This window comes from Sardina pilchardus, chromosome 2, assembly GCF_963854185.1.
Source record: "Sardina pilchardus chromosome 2, fSarPil1.1, whole genome shotgun sequence".
Lineage (NCBI taxonomy): Eukaryota > Metazoa > Chordata > Actinopteri > Clupeiformes > Clupeidae > Sardina > Sardina pilchardus.
In genome coordinates this window covers 45,832,393-45,844,892 of record NC_084995.1, presented here as the reverse complement: position 1 = coordinate 45,844,892, position 12,500 = coordinate 45,832,393, and the positions used below count along the sequence as shown (strand labels likewise).

At 47.5% G+C, this 12,500-nt stretch overlaps 1 protein-coding gene across 1 annotated transcript in view; it reads right to left on the bottom strand.

Moving 5' to 3' along the window:
* Positions 1 to 12,500, bottom strand: part of LOC134058701 (disco-interacting protein 2 homolog C-like) — an 82,255-nt gene that overhangs the window by 34,738 nt on the left and 35,017 nt on the right. Inside the window, exons 9-13 of the mRNA XM_062515649.1 lie at positions 1,852 to 2,049; positions 1,289 to 1,380; positions 929 to 1,039; positions 531 to 654; positions 160 to 269 (exon numbers count right to left, since the gene is read on the bottom strand). Of these exons, the coding sequence (XP_062371633.1) occupies positions 160 to 269; positions 531 to 654; positions 929 to 1,039; positions 1,289 to 1,380; positions 1,852 to 2,049 (635 nt within the window). The remainder of the gene's footprint in view (positions 1 to 159; positions 270 to 530; positions 655 to 928; positions 1,040 to 1,288; positions 1,381 to 1,851; positions 2,050 to 12,500) is intronic.

Sequence of the window (12,500 nt, the reverse complement as noted above, 5' to 3'; positions counted from 1 at the left end):
TACACAAACACAAACACAAACACACACAAACGTGCATGCACTCTCTTGCAGACACACACACATACACAAACGTGCATCCACACACTCAAGCAGACACACACACACACACACACACACACACACACACACTCTCATGCACGTACAAATACACACACTCACCTCTATGTATGCCGTGTCATTGTTGGCATCTTTAATGTGCGGGTACCAGTCACTGGGAGGTTTGCATAAATGTTTAGAGTCTGTGACCACCCACAACAGCTTTGGCCAGCCTGTAAACACACACACACACACACACACACACACATATCTACATGATTGGTTCTACCTGTATTTTCCACTTAAACTTTCCATTTAAACATTTACCTGAAAGTAACGCAATAGCTGCTTTCTGAAGTAACTAGTTACTTTTAAAATGTGCAACCGAGTAAGTAATTTAGTTACTTTTGGAAGGAACTGTAACTTGCCCAACACTGTGTGTGCGCGTGTGTGTGTGTGTGTGTGTGTGTGTGTGTGTGTGTGTGTGTGTTTACCCTTCAGCTGCTGTATCTCTCCGCTGAGGCTCTTGGGTAATCCTTTATGACACGTGTCAGTGGTCAGCGCCACGGTAACCCCACAGCTGCCCAATAGGAAGCCGATCTGCTGGCTCCCAGCATCCTTTGGGAAAGACAGACAGTCACAAATCCACTCCCCAGAAACTCACACACACACACATGCATATACATACACACACACACACACACACACACACACACACACGCCAGATGTGACCCCCATTCACCTGCACAGCAGTTCTAATGTCCTCTGGGACCATCACAGTCCCAAAGTCACTCCTCATTCATTCCAGTCTCACTTCAGTTCAGACGAAAAGGAACACACACACACACACACGCACACACACACACACACACACACACGCACACACACTTACCTTCTTGCTAAGGGGCACCTCTACTGGTACCGGGACCACCTCAGCCAGCAGGCAGCCATAGAAGGCCACGAGGAAGGCTGCTGGGTCACTGTTAGGGAACACCAGCGCCACCTACAGTACAGGAAGACACACACACACACACACACACACACACACACACACACACACACACACACACACACGTTCAGATGGCAGCACCACCTACAGTACAGGAAGACACACACACACACACACACACACACACACACACACACACACACACACACACACACACACACACACACACACACACACACACACACACACACACACACACACACACACACACACACACACACACACACACACACACACACTTACCCGGTCCCCTGCCCTGATGAGAGGTTCCTGTTTGCTCCCCAGCTTGTTGAGGAGGCTGTAGGCGAGCTTCATACTCCGAGACCACAGTTTCCCTGGAGAGACACACACACACACACACACACAGAAACGCACGCAAACACATACACCATGCACACACACACACACACACACACACACACATACTTAAGGACCATAAGTGATCACCTGTGAGTGTTACCGTAGGTGAGTGAATGTGTGTGTGCTTGTGTGTGTCACCGTAGGTAAGTGTGTGTGTATGTATGTGTGTGTCTGTTACCGTAGGTGAGTGTGTGTGTGTGTGTGTGTGTTTGTGTGTGACCGTAGGTGAGTGTGTGTGTGTGTGTGTGTGTGTTACCGTAGGTGAGTGTGTTTGTGTGTGTGTGTGTGTGTGTTACCGTAGGTGAGTGTGTGTGTATGTGTGTGTGTTACCGTAGGTGAGTGTGTGTGTGTGTGTTACCGTAGGTGAGTGTGTGTGTGTGTGTGTGTTACCGTAGGTGAGTGTGTGTGTGTGTGTTACCGTAGGTGAGTGTGTGTGTGTGTGTTACCGTAGGTGAGTGTGTGTGTGGTTTTTCCGGTTGCGTCGGGGCAGCTCAGGCAGGGGGCTTTAGGGGCGGTGCTTCCCCAGCGATGTAGCCCCGCCTCCAGGGAAGGCGGCCAATTGCTGACCACGCCCAGTCTCTCCCCGCCCACCACTCCAGACTCCTCCCCCTCCGGCCGCGGGATGCTGGGGTCAGGCTGTGGCACTGCTCAGAGGAAACACACACACACACTGTGGAAAAGTAGCCCCTCCTTTTCCCCTGCTCGCCTGTCTTTCCCCGCGACATTTAAACTGACTACCTTCTCCTACACGATCAAACACGCTTACACGCACGCATACACTTAGCTTCTAATGTTTGCAATTACCCGCGGTGCCGGCAACCGCGACGCAATTCATTCATACGCAATCGGTATTTACACATCATTCAGTTACTCACCAAACATCTGCAAACATCATAGCGAGCGACGAGGTACCCGTCGATTCTGCTCCATAACCCATTCCGTTCTGCTAGTTCATACATTGTGCACGCAAACACCAACAATACACTGACCGTTCTTACTTTCACTTCCTGGTCCCGCATCACATTGTTTCCCCAAGAAACACGAGCACAATGGCTCTGGCTATTTTATTCTCTGTTTGGGACAGAGGAAAGTGTTCATTTGGCCAGGGGGTGCTATTGTTGCAATATAAATAGATATTTTGTATTTGACATGTAATTATTATTTAATTATTAATATATTAGAATGTTATTATTATATATATGCAAATATGGTGAATTATGCTCCATGTATGTTTGTAATTTCTATGTAATGTCTGTTAAAGTATTATATAGTACAAATTACCCTGTTATATTGGTATTGACCAATTAGAGGTAATAGATGGCTCTATTTAAAGCGAGGGATTTCTTCCCTCTGGGTGGGAGACTGTTGTATCAGCTTGCTGAGAGGTTGGAACAGAGTGTAACTAAGTGTTGGAATTGTGCTACAAACCTTGAGAAACCGGTTGGTTGATTTTTGTTTATTTTTTCGGAAAAGTATTTTTGTTGGCATTGCCTGGAACACGTTTTTTATAGCACTGTAAATAAATTCGCACTCTTCACTACAATCCACGTTTGCTGTTGGCTGTCTTCACCTCATCACCCTCAAACCTCAGTGTGTCTTGTCGCCACTATCCTGTGTGGACTTGGGCAGCAAGGCCCATTTTTCACAGTTGGTGTCAGAAGTGGGATCGTGGCGCCCTCTGGGGCACTGAGAAAGAGGCCAGGAAGACGGGCTCAGATTCGGCAGGAGATGTCGTTCCGACGGCTGGCCAGGGAGGGCCTGCAGGAGCAGGCGGAGGAAGGTGCCACAGGAGGAGAGCCGGTGACTGACCCTGGTGAGACCCCAGATATCGCCGCTCTGTATAGCCTCCTACAGAAGTCCCTGCAGACCCAGGAGCGTGAGTCGCTCAAGCAGGAGCAGAGGTGGCGGAATGTGCAGGTGCAGCTCAACACTTTCCGGGATGAGTTGGAGCAGATAGGTGACGGAGGCAGAGCACCAGCAGCACCAGCAGCTCCAGCGGCCCCAGCAGCACCAGCAGCTCCAGCGGCCCCAGCAGGACCAGCAGCACCAGTGGCTCCAGCGGCCCCCGCAGCACCAGTAGCACCAGCAGCTCCAGCGGCCCCAGCAGGACCAGCAGCACCAGTGGCTCCAGCGGCCCCCGCAGCACCAGCAGCACCAGCAGCACCAGCAGACCCGCTGATGCCAGCAGCACCACCAATGGCACCGATTCCAGCAACATGGACCAGAGCAGCCGTGCCAAAGCTGGAGGAAGGTGACGACGTAGAGCAGTACCTGACCACCTTCGAGAGACTGGCTACAGCCTACAGGTGGCCCAATGCTAACTGGGCTATATTCCTGGTGCCTTATCTGACCGGTAGGGCACGGGCTGCGTATGTAGCCATGGATCCATATGACGCATTGGATTACCTCAAGGTGAAGGAGGCCATTTTGGCCAAGTATGAGATCAATGCAGAAGGGTACCGGCTGAGGTTCAGAGACCCGACCCTAGAGCCGGGGGAGACCCCGAAAGAGTTTTACAGCCGGCTAAAGGACTTGTACGGCAAGTGGATTAAGCCGGTTGAAAAGACTGTGGAGGAGATTGGGGAGACCCTCATTTTGGAGCAGTTCCTGCGCTCCCTGTCTCCAGATGTGCGAGTGTGGGTCAAGGAGCACGACCCACAAACAGGACACAAAGCAGCAGAGCTAGTGGACGCTTTCCTTGCGGCTCGCCGTGGACCAAAGGACTTCCGCCAACAAAGCTCCAGCAGAGCAGTGACTAAAAGTAAGTCTGGGGGGTATGGGAGTGGTTTTGGTCCTAGAATTAGCGAGCAGAGTAGGGGTCCAAGCACAAAATACTATCCACCACAGCACAACACTCATGCTAAACCTACTAGCCCACCTTCAACTACACCTCACATGAGTAGAGACAGCTTTGTGTGTCACTTTTGTGGTAAGCCAGGTCACATCAGCAGAGAATGTCCAGTCAGAAAAGCAAAGAGCTCCATGTGTTTAGTCCCTAAAGACCCTGTGTATGTTGGCAAGGTGCAGACCATAGAGGTAACCGTGAATGGCAGGCCAGCAAGGGCTCTTCTTGACACAGGCAGCACCCAGACTCTCGTGCAACCTCACCTGGTGGATCAGCCTGAAATGCTAACAGGAGGATGCCTCAGAGTGTGCTGTGTCAATGGTGATGAACATGAGTACCCTATAGCAGATATCTGTCTCGAGGTGCAAGAGCAGACATATAAGCTTAAAGCGGGTATGGTCAGAGGGTTGAGCCATCCAGTTGTCTTGGGCCAGGATGTGCCCATACTGCCAGAACTGGTGCAGTCTACTCTGCCAGTGAGTATGGTTGCTACTAGGTCTCAGACAAAGACTGACACGCAGAGACTGTTAGAGCTGATGCCATACAGCCGAGTGGAGATCCGTTCTCCAGAGAACGCTAAAGTAGCAAAGACCCGTCAGCAGCGCAGAAGAGAAAAGCTGTTGGGTACTGTGAGGGTTATGGCTGACTCAGAGCCAGAACCACTTCCGGTTGAGAGGGAAGATGTATGGGAAGTTCCCCAGAATTTAAAAGAGCTGCAGAGGCAAGATGAGTCCCTAAATGAGCTCTTCAGTAAGGCTACAGAGGTTGAAGGAGTGAGCACAGGCCAGGCAAAAGGTCTCTCAGGAGAATTTTACTTTGTGCAACAGGGCCTGTTATATCACCAGCCTGAAGGGGGCAGCACTGAGCAGCTAGTAGTTCCCCGTAGCCTAAGGCCAAAGATACTGACCTTAGGGCATGACATTCCCTGGGCGGGTCATTTGGGTAGTGTAAAAACACTTCAAAGAATAGCTGGCAAATTCTTTTGGCCAGGCATATATACTGATGTACACAGACACTGCAAAACATGCCCCACATGTCAACTGACAAGCAAACATAAAGTCAAGCCTTTCCCACTACAACCTCTCCCCGTGATTGATGTGCCGTTCTCCAGGATAGGGATGGACATTGTTGGCCCCTTAGAACGCACACAGGCAGGCCACCAATATATTCTGGTAATATGTGATTACGCCACTCGCTACCCCGAAGCTTTTCCCCTACGAAAGGTCACAACTAAAGCCATTGCCACTGTATTGTTACAGTTATTCTCCAGGGTAGGGATCCCTAGCGAGATACTGACTGATCAGGGAACAGCCTTCCTCTCAAACACAATGAAGCAGGTCTATGGGTTATTGGGGATTAAGGGTATTAGGACCACTCCTTACCACCCCCAGACCGATGGTCTGGTAGAAAGGTACAACCAGACCTTGAAGGGCATGCTAAGGAGGTTTGTGGCTTCCAACGGCAAGGACTGGGACCGTTGGCTCCCCTACCTCATGTTTGCCTACCGGGAGGTTCCCCAAGCCTCAACGGGGTTCTCCCCATTTGAACTTCTGTTTGGCAGACAGGTGAGGGGCCCTCTTGATCTCCTCAGAGATGCCTGGGAGTCACCAAAGGAGAGTACCACCAGCATCCTCACCTATGTCATCACCATGAGGGAGAAGATGGAGGAGATGACCAACCTGGTGAAGGACAACCTGCAGCAGGCGCAACAGACTCAGACCAGCTGGTATGACCAAAAAGCGAGGCAGCGAACCTTCCAGCCAGGCCAGAAAGTTCTCCTACTCCTGCCTACGGAGGAGAACAAGCTGCTGGCCAAGTGGCAGGGGCCTTATCGCATCAGCAGGAAGCAGGGGCCCACCACCTACGAGCTGGAGATGCCAGAGAGGAGAAAGCAGCGGCAGGTGTTCCACATCAACCTGCTGAAAGAGTGGCACGAGAGAGAGGTGCCGCTGAGCCAGCAACTGCTGGTACAGGCAGTGAAGGAGGAGGAAGACACCCCGGAGCAGTTCTTCCCTACAGACCATCCAGCGGGGGAGATCGACATCAGCCATCTCACCCCACAACAACAGCAGGAGTTGCGGGCTGTCATTCCTGACCGCCTGTTCAGCGACCAGCCTGGAGTCACATCCATGGCTGAACACAACGTCCAGCTGAAGGACTCTACTCCAGTTCGGCAGCGGATGTACCGAATCCCAGAGCGAATGTTACCTGCCCTCCAGGAGGAGCTGCAGGTGATGCAAAGATTGGGAGTGATCGAGCGGTCAGAGAGTGCCTGGAGCAGCCCTATCGTCCTGGTTCCAAAGAAGGACGGCAGCATCCGTTTCTGCATCGACTTCCGCCAGGTAAACGCCCAATCACATTTTGACGCCTATCCTATGCCCAGGCTGGAAGACCTCATCGAGCGCCTGGGTAAGGCGCACTACATTTCCACCCTGGACCTGTGTAAAGGCTACTGGCAGGTGCCCATGGCTACGGAGGCCCGGCCCTGCACAGCCTTCAGGACACCCCAGGGTCTGTTCCAGTTCAAAGTTATGCCGTTTGGCCTGCAGGGGGCGCCCGCGACGTTCCAGCGGTTGATGGACCGTGTGCTGGACGGGACTGGTGCCTTTGCGGGCGCATACTTAGACGATGTGGTCGTCTTCAGTGCTACCTGGGACGAGCACATGCAGCATCTTGCTGAGGTGCTACGTCGCATCCATCAGGCAGGGCTGACTGCCCAGCCCAAGAAATGTGCTCTGGCACAGCAGGAAGTGCGGTACCTGGGTCATATCCTAGGTCGTGGGGTAATACGACCCCAGAAGGACAAAATTGAGGCTATCCGCGACTGCCCGCGGCCCCAGACCAAGAAGGATATCCGGTCCTTTTTGGGGCTTGCGGGGTGGTACCGGCGGTTTGTGCCTAACTTTGCGAGCCGAGCTGTGGCTCTCACTGACCTGACCAGAAAGTCTGGTCCGGTGAAGGTCAAGTGGGAGGAGCAGCATGAAAAGGCTTTCCAGGATTTAAAAGACGCTATGTGCAGCGCTCCAGCGTTGCAGAGCCCAGACTTTTCTCAGCCATGGACTGTGCAGACTGATGCCTCTGGAGTAGGTCTGGGGGCTGTACTACTCCAGGGTGAGGGAGAGGAGCAACGACCGGTGGCTTTCATAAGCCGCAAGCTGTTTCCCCGGGAGACACGGTACTCCGCCGTTGAGCTGGAGTGCTTGGCCATAAAGTGGGCCTTGGACACTTTTCGCTACTACCTTCTAGGTAGAGACTTTGTCCTTGAGACGGACCACAGAGCCTTAAAATGGCTGGGCAAGATGAAGGACACTAATGCACGTATAACACGTTGGTTTTTGGCTTTGCAGCCCTTTAGATTTGATGTGCAGTTTAGGGCTGGCAAACAGAACTTGGTGGCAGATTTTCTGTCTCGCCACCCCAGTGGCGAGCCTCCAGAGGAGGAGGGAAATGTGGAAAAGTAGCCCCTCCTTTTCCCCTGCTCGCCTGTCTTTCCCCGCGACATTTAAACTGACTACCTTCTCCTACACGATCAAACACGCTTACACGCACGCATACACTTAGCTTCTAATGTTTGCAATTACCCGCGGTGCCGGCAACCGCGACGCAATTCATTCATACGCAATCGGTATTTACACATCATTCAGTTACTCACCAAACATCTGCAAACATCATAGCGAGCGACGAGGTACCCGTCGATTCTGCTCCATAACCCATTCCGTTCTGCTAGTTCATACATTGTGCACGCAAACACCAACAATACACTGACCGTTCTTACTTTCACTTCCTGGTCCCGCATCACATTGTTTCCCCAAGAAACACGAGCACAATGGCTCTGGCTATTTTATTCTCTGTTTGGGACAGAGGAAAGTGTTCATTTGGCCAGGGGGTGCTATTGTTGCAATATAAATAGATATTTTGTATTTGACATGTAATTATTATTTAATTATTAATATATTAGAATGTTATTATTATATATATGCAAATATGGTGAATTATGCTCCATGTATGTTTGTAATTTCTATGTAATGTCTGTTAAAGTATTATATAGTACAAATTACCCTGTTATATTGGTATTGACCAATTAGAGGTAATAGATGGCTCTATTTAAAGCGAGGGATTTCTTCCCTCTGGGTGGGAGACTGTTGTATCAGCTTGCTGAGAGGTTGGAACAGAGTGTAACTAAGTGTTGGAATTGTGCTACAAACCTTGAGAAACCGGTTGGTTGATTTTTGTTTATTTTTTCGGAAAAGTATTTTTGTTGGCATTGCCTGGAACACGTTTTTTATAGCACTGTAAATAAATTCGCACTCTTCACTACAATCCACGTTTGCTGTTGGCTGTCTTCACCTCATCACCCTCAAACCTCAGTGTGTCTTGTCGCCACTATCCTGTGTGGACTTGGGCAGCAAGGCCCATTTTTCACACACACACACACACACACACACACACACACACACACACATGCATATACACACACACACACACGCACACATACACACACACAGACACGCACACACACACACACACACACACACACACACACACACACACACACACACACACACACACACACACACACACACACACACACACACACACACACACACACACACACACACACACACACAGAAGACTGATGTCAAGACATGATTTATAAAACTCTTCAGAAAAAGGCTGTCTTAAAAAGACTGAAGCAGCTACAGGTACAAAACTCAGCAGCGAGGGTTCTCACGACACACACACACACACACACACACACACACACACACACACACACACCAGAATCCACACACACAGAATACATCACCCTTATTGCTTTTTCACTTCTACTCTAGCTTCTGAAACAGAATGATTTGGATAAAGTTGAAGTTGACAAAAAAAGAAAAAGTCTCCACATTTGCCTAATACACACACACAAACACACACACAAACACACACACACACACACACACACAAATCGTCTGTCTTCAATTGTAAACACGGCAAGTAAGATCATAGGCATTAAACAGCTATCCTCCTCACACATATGGGATAGACAGTTGCTGGGTAAGGCGAGGTGTATTTTAACATGCAATGATCATCATTTATTAAATGAATTCGTTCTTCTTCCATCTGGACAGAGTTATAGGCTACCAAGGGCAAGGTGCAATAGATACACGTTTTCTTTTGTCCCTAGTGCAATTACTACACTTAACCAACACAAAATCACTCATGACACTTACAGTAAGTGCCACCCAAACATATTCATCATACTCATCTCTGGTACTTATTATGGTATAACCTTAATGTAGTCTCTAGTGCTGAGGTTGGTTGTCTGTGAACACTTGTGCTCTATGTTTTGTACTTTGTCTTATGTGTATTATGTCTTTTTAACCACTGATGCAAACCAAATTTCCCCTTGTGGGACATAAATGTCTGAACTGAACTGAACTGAGCTGATGACGGGGTGCTCACAGAGATCTCACAGATGCTGGCAGCACAGCCTGTTTGGTGTGATCCAGCGGGGCACTTCAGGCCCCCGGCCAGCCACCTTGCCCAAATGCTGCCCAACTTGCTATCTCCGTGTGACTATAATCATACTGTTCTGATACTTCAATTGGAATATTCTCAAAGCCGGTCAAGTCTGGGCCCCTTATTCGCGCCGCCATTATCCGTCGTCTGGCATCTTGCCTCCGCAGCAGGTCAGGCATGATCTCACGTTAAGCTTCACGGGTGCCCGCGGTCGTCTACCAGTTATCGCCCGGCGCCATCCCATGATGCACTTCACGGCCACGAGCGGTAATGCCAGCGCAAAGCCGTCGTGCTCACAAGAAGCTCGTCAGGACCCTGACTAGTGACCTACATCAAGCACACCCACATTTATTTATCTGGCAAATTTCAGATAGTGAAAGAACAAAGAAGTCCGCACACTAGGGCTCCAAAATGAGTTCTTTCTTTCTTTTATTCACCACATTGTGACGTTTCGGGCGAACAGCCCTTCCTCAGACATAAGATAGGTATCTAGCAGCCCATACTTATACAAATTATACTGATTGAACACCTGACATCACATGATGCAGGTGATTAAAGTGACGAGTGCAAAGTGCTTAAAGTGCTAGTGTGCAAAGAGCCAGTATACAGTAAAGTGCCAACGTGCAATAAATAACACAAAGCACAACAGTATTTCAATACACTCATATCACCTATAGTGCCACTAGATCCCTTTAAGGAGTAGTGAATACTAAATACAAACTCATTTTGGAGCCCTAGTGTGCGGACTTCTTTGTTCTTTTACTGTTGCCTTTTTTGAGTCCGGCACCTACTTTAAAACACTCAGATGTGCGCACCCGCTTTTACACTATTAAATTTCAGATAGTGAACTCTTGAACTGCCTAGTACACATTGTTCTGAAATGATAGTTCCGGTACTTGACTATGATTGGCTGAATCACATTACTGTTGTAACGCTGTTGTAAAACCCTACACAAACATACAACTTGATCGCATGTCACTCTCTAGTATCTATAGTATTGCGCTAATGCGCTAACTCATTTCACTCTCTAGTATAAATCTATAGTAATGCGCTAACTCATTTCACTCTCTAGTATATATCTATATATATATATATATGTAATCTATATTGTAGTAATGCGCTAACTCATTTCACTCTCTAGTAAATATCTATAGTAATGCGCTAACACATGTCACTCTATATAATCTATAGTAATGCGCTAACTCATTTCACTCTCTAGTATATATCTATAGTAATGCGCTAACACATGTCACTCTCTAGTATATATCTATAGTAATGCGCTAACACATGTCACTCTCTAGTATATATCTATAGTAATGCGCTAACACATGTCACTCTATATAATCTATAGTAATGCGCTAACACATGTCACTCTCTAGTGTATATCTATAGTAATGCGCTAACACATGTCACTCTCTAGTATATATCTATAGTAATGCGCTAACACATGTCACTCTCTAGTATATATCTATAGTAATGCGCTAACACATGTCACTCTCTAGTATATATCTATAGTAATGCGCTAACACATGTCACTCTCTAGTATATATCTATAGTAATGCGCTAACACATGTCACTCTCTAGTATATATCTATAGTAATGCGCTAACACATGTCACTCTCTAGTATATATCTATAGTAATGCGCTAACACATGTCACTCTCTAGTATATATCTATAGTAATGCGCTAACACATGTCACTCTCTAGTATATATCTATAGTAATGCGCTAACACATGTCACTCTCTAGTATATATCTATAGTAATGCGCTAACACATGTCACTCTCTAGTGTATATCTATAGTAATGCGCTAACACATGTCACTCTCTAGTATATATCTATAGTAATGCGCTAACACATGTCACTCTCTAGTATATATCTATAGTAATGCGCTAACACATGTCACTCTCTAGTATATATCTATAGTAATGCGCTAACACATGTCACTCTCTAGTATATATCTATAGTAATGCGCTAACACATGTCACTCTCTAGTATATATCTATAGTAATGTGCTAACACATGTCACTCTCTAGTATATATCTATAGCAATACGCTAACACATGTCACTCTCTAGTATATATCTATAGTAATGTGCTAACACATGTCACTCTCTAGTATATATCTATAGTAATGCGCTAACACATGTCACTCTCTAGTATATATCTATAGTTATGTGCTAACACATGTAACTCTCTAGTATATATCTATAGTAATGTGCTAACACATGTAACTCTCTAGTATATATCTATCCACCTCTTTCCTCAACCCGGAAATATGTATCGTTGCGATGGTTACGATACTGTTTTCAACTTCCGTTCATTCTGTTAACATGTGCGTTCTCCATAGCAAACTAGGTTATGCCTCAACTTAGATTTCGTTCGAAATGTTGACAATTCTGCCCTCAGCATGTATATACTGCATCACATATAACCGATATAAAATATAAAAGTTGACTTTTATATGCGTTATGATATGTTAAGCACCGTAAACCGTCACGTTAAAACAGATACAATGCAGCTTCGCCGGAAATAGAAAACCGTCTCGATGTCATGGCGACCCCCATTGTTGGCTGCGGAATATCGTGGATAGTAATGCGCTAACACATGTCACTCTCTAGTATATATATATAGTAATGCGCTAACACATGTCACTCTCTAGTATATATCTATAGCAATGCGCTAACACATGTCACTCTCTAGTATATATCTATAGTCATACGCTAACACATGTCACTCTC